Consider the following 12,500-nt stretch of genomic DNA (forward strand, 5'->3'; position numbering starts at 1 on the left):
TCCTCCTCTCCTTGTTCCTCCTCTCCTTGTTTCTCCTCTCATTGTTTCTCCGTGTTTCTCCTCCTGACCTTGTTTCATCTCTCCTTGTTTCTCCTCTCCTTGTTTCACCTCACCTTGTTTCTCCTCCTGACCTTGTTTCTCCTCTCCTTGTTTCACATCACCTCTGCTTGTTTCTCCTCCTCTCCTTGTTCCTCCTCTCCTTTTTTCTCCTTGTTTCTCCTCTGACCTTGTTTCACCTCTCCTTGTTTCTCCTCCTATCCTTGTTTCTCCTCTCCTTGTTTCACCTCACCTTGTTTCTCCTCTCCTTGTTTCACCTCTCCTTGTTTCTCCTCACCTCTGCTTGTTTCTCCTCCTCTCCTTGTTCCTCCTCTCCTTGTTCCTCCTCTCCTTGTTTCTCCTCTCATTGTTTCTCCTTGTTCCTCCTCTCCTTGTTTCTCCTCTCCTTGTTTCTCCTCAATTCTCCTTGTTTCTCCTCCTCTCCTTGTTTCACCTCTCCTTGTTTCTCCTCTCCTTGTTTCACCTCAACTTGTTTCTCCTCTCCAAGTATCACCTCACCTCTCGTTGTTTCTCCTCTCCTTGTTTCACCTGTCCTTGTTTCTCCTCTCCTTGTTTCTCCTCTCCTTGTTTCTCCTCACCTTGTTTCTCCTCTCCTTGTTTCACCTCACCTCTCCTTGTATCACCTCACCTCTCCTTGTTTCTCCTCTCCTTGTTTCTCCTCTCCTTGTATCACCTCACCTCTCCTTGTATCACCTCACCTCTCCTTGTTTCTCCTCTCCTTGTTTCACCTGTCCTTGTTTCACCTCTCCTTGTTTCTCCTCTCCTTGTTTCTCCTCTCCTTGTTCCTCCTCTCCTTGTTTCTCCTCTCATGTTTCACCTCACCTTGTTCCTCCTCTCCTTGTTTCTCTCTCTCCAAGTATCACCTCACCTCTCCTTGTTTCTCCTCCTCTCCTTGTTCCTCCTCTCCTTGTTCCTCCTCTCCTTGTTTCTCCTCTCCTTGTTCCTCCTCTCCTTGTTTCTCCTCTCCTTGTTTCACCTCTCCTTGTTTCTCCTCCTCTCCTTGTTCCTCCTCTCCTTGTTTCTCCTCTCATTGTTTCACCTCACCTTGTTCCTCCTCTCCTTGTTTCTCCCTCTCCAAGTATCACCTCACCCTCCTTGTTTCTCCTCCTCTCCTTGTTCCTCCTCTCCTTGTTTCTCCTCTCCTTGTTCCTCCTCTCCTTGTTTCTCCTCTCATTGTTTCACCTCACCTTGTTTCTCCTCTCCTTGTTTCACCTCTCCTTGTTTCTCCTCCTCTCCTCCAGCTCCGTTCCTGGGAAACCATCTGCTGAGTTCGGGTCAGAACCTGTCGTTCTCCCTGCGTCTGGACCGCGGCGTGCGTCACCCGTCCACCAGCGACGTGGTCCTGGAGGGGGGCGGTCTCCGGGCGTCCTCCTCGCTGGGGGAGCTGCGCTCCGTCCTCCCCTGTGGACAGAAGATCCGCTACAGCTTCAGGTACGCTCCGGTCACGTGGTTCTGATGCTTTTTCAGCATTTGACATTTCTTAAAAAGTTTTTTGTCACTTTATCCATTTATTTTTTTACATTCATGGTCAATTAATTTAATTTATATAACATTATACCTAATTTTTGAGTCAAACCTTGTTTGGTATTCAGGTCAAATTGACCCGTTTCTGATTTTTACAAGAAGAAAAATGGTCCAAGTTCCATGTTTTCTACCTGAAATCATCATCTTTCCTTATTTCCTGAGATAAACATGAATTCCTGACTCAGAACATTATTCTGGATATGACTCTTATGTTGTTTCCATAGTGATTATTAACATGAATTATAACCTTATGATAAAATCCCACTTCCATGTTTAATTGTGTCCTATAGAGACTGATGCATTCCCTAAACATAGATGTTATCTCAGCTGTTGGATATTGATATAAAGACAATATTTGTTAATAGATTATGAAGTAAAATGTAATTTCCGAGTTGATTTTAAATCCCAAATAAGTCCCGGGGGACACGAGAGGGTCTGACAGTGAAGGCACCACGAGGGTTAAGTCAGATGTGAGGAATTATTTTGACTAATGGTTAAGATCAAAAGAGACTGGTTCATGTCAAAGTTTAGTCCGGATACCGTTTTAAAACCATGTAACCCTCGTCTCGTCCACTTTTTTCAACGTTTTTCAACATCTCGCGCTTTATTGTTAAAGTTGTTTTTCAGCTTGTTGTCACATTATTCTTTAAAATTCTTTAAATGGTTTTTTTCTCCTTTTGTTTTGCTTTTTTTCAACGTTTTTGACCCTTTTTCTGACATTTGTCACTTTTACATTTTGACCCCCCCCCCCATAAGAGTCTCACACCTATCCTTAGAATTCATGACCATTAACCTCAGTTTTGAAAAGCAGAAATATGCTTTAAAATTGAAAATTTAAACAGTCCAAATGTAATCAAAAGTGGTGAACTGATCCTCCATTTTTCCTAAGAGCATTAAATGGAACCATCAATGTGCATTTTGGCCATTTCTGATATAGACATTTTTTTGAAAATGGGTCAAATTTGACCCCGAAGACAACAGGAGGGTTAACCATGTTCTTCAAGTGTTATCAAATTTTAATAGAACACCCCAAATTCAATGAATGTAATTATTAATCTTACCCGCAAAGAAATATAACATGAATATGGATGGGTTCCATACAACGTACATCCATGTTATATTTGGACATTTCACTTTGTAGAAACCCATATTTTTGACATAAAAACGTTGAAAATGGGTCAAATTTGACCCGAGGACAACGCAAGGGTTAAACAGTCTGAGCAGATTCCTCGGGTCGCAGGAGTGTGTTTCTACTTGTCCTGGTTACGGCGGCGGGATTCTTCTTCTCTGACAGACAGGAATGCTCACACTGGAGTGGATGGGGGTGGGGGTGGGGGTGATCACGTCAGAGTCTCTCTCTAGACCACATCCATGGATCATCCCTCTGCAGAAACGTTCAAGTCTCTGCAGGTTTTAATTTCAACCAAAAAGAATTCATTAACTTTGACCCAGTTTCTGATTGAGCACCGATTTACAGAGAATAAGATTGGTGGAGAAGAGCTTTCCAGATGTTTCACTGGTACTGAAGTCTGTTATTGTTGTGATGTGTTGTAGTTGTTCTTGTGTGTAACGTGTGTAATGTGTGGTTTCCTCTGGGTGGACTGGTCCTAAATGGCCCAATCCCAAAGTCCAGACTCACAGACTTTGGTGTGTTCTTGCGGAATCCGTAAGGTCTTCGGGTTGTCCCGTGGTCGGGAGGGTGTGAGTCCTTAGTCCTCAGGGCTCCCTTTGGGATTGGGCCAGTGTGAGATATCTTCTGTCTAGTACAGGGTGGACCGTACTAATGTGAGATAACTTCTGTCTAGTACTTGGTGTACTTGTACTAATGTGAGAGATCTTCTGTCTAGTACTGGGTGTACTGGTACTAATGTGAGATAACTTCTGTCTAGTACTGGTGTACTTGTACTAATGTGAGATATCTTCTGTCTAGTACTGGGTGTACTGGTACTAATGTGAGATACCTTCTGTCTAGTACTTGGTGTACTTGTACTAATGTGAGAGATCTTCTGTCCACAGACTGGACGGGGGTCCCGGGAGCCGGTGGAGGCCTCAGCTTTCCACCTCTCAGTTCCAGACACTTCTCCAGAATCTCACCGCCATCAAGATCCGGGCAACGTTCGGCCAAGATGGTGAACTTCCATTTTTATATATTCTATAAAGTCATTAATTTGCCATAAAAACTGACATTTACAACAAAAAACAAAACATTTCAAGAAATATTGGCTGAATCTTTGGAGGATGATGGACCCGTTGTGGTTTTTCAGGGCGTGGTTACCTCGACAACGTGCAGCTGGTGTCTGCCCGGCGGGGGGGTGACGGCCCCCCAGCAGACTGGGTCCAGACCTGCAGCTGCCCCCCGGGGTACGAGGGCGCCTGGTGCGAGCGGTGCTCGGCGGGCTTCAGGCGGCGGGTGCCGGCCAACGGCGCCTTCAGCGGCTGCGAGCGCTGCAGCTGCAGCGGAGGAAGCTGCGACCCGCAGACCGGGGACTGTTACTCCGGAGACGAGACGCCCGAGGACACCGGCTGTCCCCACGGGTCCTACCGCGACCCCTGGAGCCCGCACGGCTGCGTCAGGTGTCCCTGTCCCGAAGGACAGTCCTGCTCCCTGACCGCCGGCTCGCTGGAACCCCAGTGTGACCGCTGCCCGACCGGAACCACCGGTGGGTGTCCCTCTGTCTTTCCGTCTGTTTGTCTGTCTACATATCTCTGTCTTTCTTTCTATCTCTGTCTTTCTGTCTGTTTGTCTTATTTGTCTCTTCTTAATTCTATCTTTCTAACTGTCTGTCTTTCTGTCTGTCTTTCCGTCTGTTTGTCTGTCTTCCTATATCCGTCTTTCTGTCTTTCTTTCCTCCTATCTTTCTATCTGTCTCTGTCTTTCTGTCTGTCTAACTGTCTCTGTTGTTCTGTCTCTGTCTTTCTCTCTTTCCGTCTGTCTTTCTGTCTGTCTGTCTTTCTCTGTCTTCTTCCTGTTAAACTACAGTAGTTGACAGCGTCTATTTTTACGACTCTTTCTCCAGAAACAAAGAGAAACAGAGCCAAAGATAACCAAAAAGCTAGACATGCATTTCATATCGTAGTTGATGACCTCGTGTTTGTCCGTCCGTCCCTCCAGGTCCTCGCTGCGACGTGTGTCAGGAGGGTTTCTATGGCAACCCAACAGGAAGCGGCGGCGTGCAGCGGCCCTGCCGGCCCTGCCTCTGTAACGGCCACATCGACGTCGGCGTGGCGGGAAGCTGCGACCGGCGCAGCGGGGAGTGTCTCCGGTGTCGGAACAACACGGCGGGGCGCAGCTGCGAGGCGTGCAGGCCCGGGTTCTACCACGGGACCGCCGCCGACGCCTGCAAACGTAACTGCACATAACTCATTCTCATTCTCATTATATCTGCACGGGTTCGTCTCTGATGTCTCAGATATTTGACATTTGATATTTCACAGAGAAACATTAATTTTCAATTCAATTCAATTTTATTTATAGTATCAATTCATAACAAGAGTTATCTCAAGACACTTTACAGATAGACCAGGTCTAGACCAGATAGAGCAGGTCTAGACCAGATAGATCAGCTCTAGACCAGATAGAGCAGGTCTAGACCTGATAGAGTAGGTCTAGACCACACTCCAGAATTTACAAGGACCCAACAGTTCTAGTAGTTTCCTCCAGAGCAGCAACAGGGACACAGTGGAGAGGAAAAACTTCCTTTTAGGCAGAAACCTCGGTCAGACCCAGACCCAGACCCAGACCCAGACCCAGGCCCAGGCCGAGACCCAGACCCTGACCTAGGCTCAGACCGAGACCCAGACCCTGACCTAGGCTCAGACCCAGCCTAGACCCAGACCCAGACCTAGGCTCAGACCCAGGCCCAGACCCAGACCCAGGCCAGACCCAGACCCAGACCCAGGCCCAGACGAAGACCCAGACCCTGACCTAGGCTCAGACCCAGGCCTAGACCCAGACCCAGACCTAGGCTCAGACCCAGGCCCAGACCCAGACCCAGACCCTGACCTAGGCTCAGACCCAGGCCCAGACCCAGACCCAGACCCAGGCTCTTGGTCGGCGGTGTCTGACGGGCCGGTTGGGGTTAGAATGAAGAGTGGAAATAACAATTTTTTAATTAAGTTGTTAGTTTCGGATCTCTTACATTAGACATAAGCATTTCAATTTTAACTAATATTTAAAGGTCATTGAGCGCTTTGAACGTGACAAGTAACACTTTTTAATCAATGTTTTTAAGTTTTACGTGTGTTTTTGTCCCTTTTTCAAAACTCTTGATGCTTTTTTTAATATTTGAAAATGTTTAACTTTTAATCAATACTATGTCAAAACCAACTTGGATATTCTTAGAGATGAAAGTCACGAATTTCTGAGAAAAAAACATTTAAAAAACAACAAATATGTTTAAAGACTATGAAAACCTTAAAAGACAACCAAACTATGAGGGTATTTATCATGGTCTCAATAATTTATGTAGAGTGGGTTAAACTCTGTAAAACTCACTTTGTTGTTTGTTGCTGAATAATGCAGCTGTTTCTGTGTTAGAGTGTTCACACTTACCTGGCCGTTAAAGCTGCTTCAGATTGTGAATATTGACGTTGTTCCTGTCTTGTTTTGTGGCCCAGCATGCAGCTGTGACGTTCTGGGCTCTGAGTCCAGACAGTGTGACGATGCGGGTCGCTGCCGGTGCAGACCGGGCTTCGAGGGTCTGAAGTGCCAGAGGTCCAACTGTCCCGCCTGTTTCAGCCCCATCAAGAAGAAGGTACCGCAACTCTGCATGTTTTCATCTGTAGAAAATGTTCAGATATACACATGCTAAAAGTAGTGATTATTTACATGGAGTCTGGTGGAGATATGCTGCTCTATACACGCTAAAAGTAGTGATTATTTACATGGAGTCTGGTGGAGATATGCTGCTCTATACACGCTAAAAGTAGTGATTATTTACATGGAGTCTGGTGGAGATATGCTGCTCTATACACACTAAAAGTAGTGATTATTTACATGGAGTCTGGTGGAGATATGCTGCTCTATACACACTAAAAGTAGTGATTATTTACATGGAGTCTGGTGGAGATATGCTGCTCTATACACGCTAAAAGTAGTGATTATTTACATGGAGTCTGGTGGAGATATGCTGCTCTATACATGCTAAAAGTAGTGATTATTTACATGGAGTCTGGTGGGTTTGGTGATGGTGATTTCGGGGCTGTTTCATGGTAAAAATAAAGGATCTTACTCTTTAACAAAAAGATATCCTGAACCTCAACTGTGACTGTGACATTATTTACCCAGAAGGAGATTCTCTAAATGAGTGTGTTGAACGATGTGTTTCAGATGGATTCGTACGCTGCCAAACTGAAGGAGCTGGAGATTCTGTTCTCCGACATGAACGGAGGTTTGAAACCAGCCAACAGCGCTGAGATGGAGGCGGCTCTGAGAGCAGCCGAGGAGATGGTGGACGACCTGCAGTATGACGCCGAGCTGCTCACAGGTACGTCAACATTGACACCATCCAGAAAAAATATCTCATATTTTACTGCAGTAAATGTCAGACTAACGACATCCTGTGTGCCGTGTCCAATAGGATCGGAGAAGAACCTGCAGACCCGCCTGGCATCCATCAGCAGGAGTCAGCTGGCCGAGGGGCTGGACATCCAGAACATCGCCGACACGGCGGACGCCATCAAACGCCGAGAGAAGACGTACAAGGCAAAGGTGGCGGCGGTTCAGAGTCTGATGGAGGAGATGAGACGGGAACTAAGCGACGCCAGGGATCAGCTCAGATTAATCGTAAGAACAAATACGTAACAGTGTCAAACTCAACATTATTTCTGACTCTGAAGATTGGTAACATTTCCCAAGACTGGTGTAAAGTAATGTCCCCAAAACAGATATAGTTGCATAAACCAAGACCAGGAGTGTATCACGACGGAGACAAGTCCCAGACTTTGAGGGTTTGAGACCGAGGCAAGACCCAGACTTTGAGGGGTTAAGACGGAGACGAGGCCGAGACTTTGAGGGGTTGAGACGGAGACGAGGCCGAGACTTTGAGGGGTTGAGACGGAGACAAGACCAAGACTTTGAGGGGTTCATACCCATTTTTGAGGGGTTGAGACAGGGACAAGACCGAGACTTTGATGGCTTGAGACTACTTTTAATCTAACAGCCATTTTGTCTCTTCCCTCCCGTCAGGAGATTCCTCTCGGAGACGCCCCGCTGAGTTCCAACCTGCTGTCCTCTCTGGTGCAGACAGCTACCAGTCTGGCTGATAAGTAAGTTTATCGTCTGCAAACCGTCGCAGTCCTCCAGACCAACTTTACCCAAGGAAGGGGTTCCAATCAAAGACAAATGGACATGGTTATAGTCCTGTTTTCCCAAGTGGCTGATGGGAGAACCCGAAACAATCCTTTAAAGGTTCTTCAAAGATGTTTCGTCTCTCATCACCTTAAGTTCCAAACTGAAGAAGTCACTAAATGAGGGACAAAATGTCTTCATAGGATCTTTAACCGAAGTCCAATCGCTTTTGATTTTAACCCTTCCTTGGATATATATATATATATATATATAAACACGGTATGTATCATCACTTCCTGTGTGTCCGTCCTGCAGACATGAAACGACGGCAGACGCCGTGGAGCGAAGCGCCAACGACGCTCTGGGGGACTCTCAGAAGAGCCTGGACCTGGTCCGAACCCTCATGAACAAAGAGAACAAAGTCAAAGAGCTGATCGGAGATCTGAAAACCACGTGAGTCTCTTCTGTCATCTTAAAACATCTGTTTGAGTATGTTTAATAACAATAATGAAAACACAATAATATTAATGTGTACTTTATTAATCCCACAAGAGGAAATCACAGTGTACACTCTTGTTATTACACACATTACACACAGGCCTGAAATACACTCATGCTCATGTCCTATAGAGATGTCAGAGTGGGGGGGATGGGGGGGACTGCCCATGGAAAGAGCAGTTGGGGGTCGGTGCCTTGCTTAAGAGCACCTTGGCAGTGCCCATGTCATGCAAAAGCCATGAGACTGGTGGTGAACTGGCACCTCTCCAGCTCCAGTCCACCACCATACTGTAGTCAGCTCAGTCCAGACATTTCCTGCAGTTTTTGACAGTTTACGCTCATAGACAGTTAAAGAAATGGACAAACAGGTCCCGTTTGTTCCCATTGAGACCAGTGGAGTCCATTAGAAGCTCTTTAGCTTCTAATAGACTCCAGACTGGGGTCCAGACTGGGGTCCAGACTGGGGTCCAGACTGGTTCATCATTCTGCAGCTGATAGAAACAGACGCGCGACCAATAACCTGTCCCTGTTGTCAGGTACGACCAGCACTCCGCCCAGGTGAAGGGGCTGGAGAACCAGGCCACCCGGCTCAGCACCGAGGCCGGGGACGAGAGCAAGATGGCCGACGGCATGCTGAAAGACATCGCCAACATGGAGCGAAGCATCCCGTCCTCCCTGAAGGTAACGGCTGCTGGGGAGCTCCGTCGTTAGGGGACAAGACGTCCTCAGGGACTAGTCTCTCTCTTCTCTAATCTGGATTTACACATGCATCGCAAATGACAGATGCATATATATATATATTATATATATATATATATATATATATATATATATATAATGTGTCCATAATGTGTATAATGTGCATAATGTGTCCACAAAGCTATTTTATATGTACTGTACGTATACGTAGATGCTCTCAGGACTGTGCACCAGGTCCCCCCCCCCCCCCCCCCCCCCTTTCTTCTGCACTACCTATACTTTATATTTTTACATGTCGTGTTGACCCTGTAAAGGTTTTGCTTCAGTCTCGTTGCACAGGTCCTGCTCCGTGTATTATGTCAATAAAGGCTTTCTGTTCTAATTGTTTTATTCTACTCTACCCATCATGCTCAGGGGCAGGTGGACGCCATGGTGTCCAGGTTGGAGGACGTGAAGAAGTCGGTGGACGCGGACATCTCTGGCATCGCGGCGCTGCAGGACAGCGTGCAGCGAGACAAGGCGGCCACCGAGGACCTGCTGGCCCGGGGCAAGACCGCCCAGAAGGTACCGAAGGAGCAAAGGAACCCGGTCCATAGTTCTACACACAACATGGTCCAAAGTCCATGTGTCTACATTTAACAAATCTAAAATGGCTCATCCAAACTCATCCGATGATTTTGTCACTTTTTCACCATTTGTTGACTATTTCTGAGCCTTTTGAAATTTTCATGTTTTTCCCCAACATTTACGCTTTTTTTTACATTTGTCCCTTTGACATCTTTTCACGTTTTTTTACACTGTTTTCAAAGTTCTTTAACCAATTGTTTTTTCTCCAAATGCTATAAAATCGACCAAAAACAACCAAATTAAATGAAAGCAGTGAGCTGATTATTAATGTAACATGTGAGGAGTGTTGTTGGGAAACATCCACGGGACATTTTTGGACAATTAGTTTGAAAGAAACCCAAATTTCTGATATAGAAACTTTTTGGAAGACACCAAGAGGGTTTAAGTCTGTTTAGGTTTCTCTTAGGCCTGCTTGGTCTGTCTCCTATCCCAGAATGCATCAGTGGTGCAATGGAAGACAGTATGTTGATGTCCAATCTGGTTTCTCTCTGCAGGAGTTTGACAAACTGTCCGACAGAGTGGACATCGCCAAGCTGGACACGGAGGACGCTCTGAGACGCATCAACAGCAACACGAACGAGCTGGACGACGCCCTCAACAACCTGAGAGGTAGACAGGGAGGGAGACAGACAGGGAGACAGACAAGGAGATGGAGATACAGACAGACAGGGAGACAGACAGACAGACAGACAGACAGGGAGACAGACAGGGAGACAGAGAGACAGGGAGACAGGCAGATAGGGAGACAGGCAGATAGGGAGACAGACAGGGAGACAGAGAGACAGGGAGACAGACAGGCAGGGAGACAGAGAGACAGGGAGACAGACAGGCAGAGAGAGACAGGGAGACAGACAGAAAGACAGAGAGAGAGAGAGAGAGAGACAGTTGGACAGATGGACAGACTGAGAGAGAGAGACAGACAAACAGACAGTTGGACCGACGGACACACAGACAGAAGACAGAAAGTCGGACTGAAAGAGAGACAAACAGACGGACAGAGAGACAGAGACAGACAGACGGACAGATAGAGACAGACAGACAGAGAGTGAGAGACAAACCGTGACTCGTCCCGGTCTTCCCCTGCAGGCTTCGACCAGCAGATCGACGGCGGTAAAGCTCTGGCCGACGCCGCCATCCGGCGTCTCCCGGGCATCAGCAGCGTGATCCAGCAGGCCGTGGACAGCAACGCCGAGACCGTCTCCGTCCTGGGAACCGTGTCCAGAGACTACGACGCCGCGCTGGGAACCATCAACATGCTGGAGAACCTGGTCAATGGTCTGGAGGTAACGACCAATCGGCGGGCATCAAAATGTCCCTTTAAAACATTAATATGAGTCCGTCCACCCCCCAGCCACACACACACAGAAACACACACACTAAAGGGCCGATGGCAAGACAATGCCTTGCTCAATAGCACCAGGCTACCCCCCCGCCCCCCCCATGTGTTCTTCAGGGAACAATTGGATCTTTGGATCTTTGCCTGTTACCTTTAATTATATATATATAACAATATATACAATTTATTACTTACCCGTTATATTGTTATAGGTTAAAGTGAAAAGGTCCACTGATACCCCCCCACCCCCCCCCCCCCCGTGTACTCTCTCAGGGAGCCGTTGGGTCCTGCCGTCTCCTGCCGATCGCTGAAGGAAGCCACCAACTGAACCGGGACACCAAGGACCTGAGAGACGGCGGCAGCGGACACGGCTGCAGACCTGGTCTCAGAGCTGGACGCTGGCAGGAAGCTGGAGGCCGACGCCCAGCAGGTAAAGGAACTAAGTACTTTTACTCCAGTACACACGTTGAGGTACTTGTACTTTACTCGAGTCTTTCCTTTTCATGTTACTTTCTACTTTTACTCGCTACATTTCAGAGAGAAATATTCATCTGACAGCTTTAGTTACTAGTTACTTGTAAACCTGTAAATAACAGTAAGTGATGTGGATATTTGTGTCTGCAGGCGGCTGCTGGAGCGACCGGAGCTTTCAACAACGCCAAACAGACCCGAGACGCTGTGGGGAAAACACTGCGAGACATCAGCAGTCTGCTGGCTAACATGAGTAAGTTCCTCTGGTTTTACTTCATGTTAAAAGGATTGTTTCACTAATTTTAGCGTGTATAGAGCAGCATATCTCCACATGTAAATGGGTGAGTTAAGCGTTTATTTTAACCAGACCAGAGTGGTGATTGTTGGAACAGTGGAAAGATGAACCTATGCACAATACACTCTAAAAGTAGTGATTATTTACATGGAGTCTGGTGGAGATATGCTGCTCTATACACGCTAAAAGTAGTGATTATTACATGGAGTCTGGTGGAGATATGCTGCTCTATACACGCTAAAAGTAGTGATTATTTACATGGAGTCTGGTGGAGATATGCTGCTGGTATACACGCTAAAGTAGTGATTATTTACATGGAGGTGGTGGAGATATGCGCTCTATACACGCTAAAAGTAGTGATTATTTACATGGAGTCTGGGGAGATATGCTGCTGTATACACGCAAAAGTGTGATTATTTACATGGAGTCTGGTGGAGATATGCTGCTCTATACATGCTAAAAGTAGTGATTATTAACATGGAGTCTGGTGGGTTTGGTGTGATGTTGATTCTGTTTCATGTTAAACTAAAAGGATTTTCTCTTTAACTAAAAGCTCTCTCTGTAGGGATCCATCCCATAATGTTGTCAGACAAACTGACGTTACATTTTAGCGTTACGTTCTTAAACCCTCTGTGTTCTTCTTCTCCTCAGACCAGAGCGGCGGTGCGGTGGACGAGAAGCAGCTGAAGCGGCTGGAGGACTCG

General features: G+C 46.7%; 1 protein-coding gene across 1 annotated transcript in view; it reads left to right on the plus strand.

The window, feature by feature from the left end:
* Window positions 1-1,292: 1,292 nt before the first annotated feature.
* The window catches only part of lamc2 (laminin, gamma 2), a gene marked incomplete at its 5' end in the record, with an annotated part of 11,653 nt that continues 445 nt past the window's right edge, over window positions 1,293-12,500 (plus strand). Inside the window, 17 exon segments of the mRNA XM_032528398.1 lie at window positions 1,293-1,488; window positions 3,598-3,710; window positions 3,846-4,241; window positions 4,694-4,927; window positions 6,199-6,335; window positions 6,911-7,067; window positions 7,161-7,366; window positions 7,769-7,848; window positions 8,186-8,323; window positions 8,905-9,049; window positions 9,482-9,631; window positions 10,189-10,303; window positions 10,781-10,977; window positions 11,304-11,381; window positions 11,383-11,460; window positions 11,655-11,754; window positions 12,448-12,500. The exon segment at window positions 12,448-12,500 is cut by the window's right edge and continues 445 nt beyond it. Coding sequence (XP_032384289.1) covers window positions 1,293-1,488; window positions 3,598-3,710; window positions 3,846-4,241; window positions 4,694-4,927; window positions 6,199-6,335; window positions 6,911-7,067; window positions 7,161-7,366; window positions 7,769-7,848; window positions 8,186-8,323; window positions 8,905-9,049; window positions 9,482-9,631; window positions 10,189-10,303; window positions 10,781-10,977; window positions 11,304-11,381; window positions 11,383-11,460; window positions 11,655-11,754; window positions 12,448-12,500 — 2,573 coding nt within the window.

This window comes from Etheostoma spectabile, chromosome 10 (assembly GCF_008692095.1).
Source record: "Etheostoma spectabile isolate EspeVRDwgs_2016 chromosome 10, UIUC_Espe_1.0, whole genome shotgun sequence".
Classification (NCBI taxonomy): domain Eukaryota; kingdom Metazoa; phylum Chordata; class Actinopteri; order Perciformes; family Percidae; genus Etheostoma; species Etheostoma spectabile.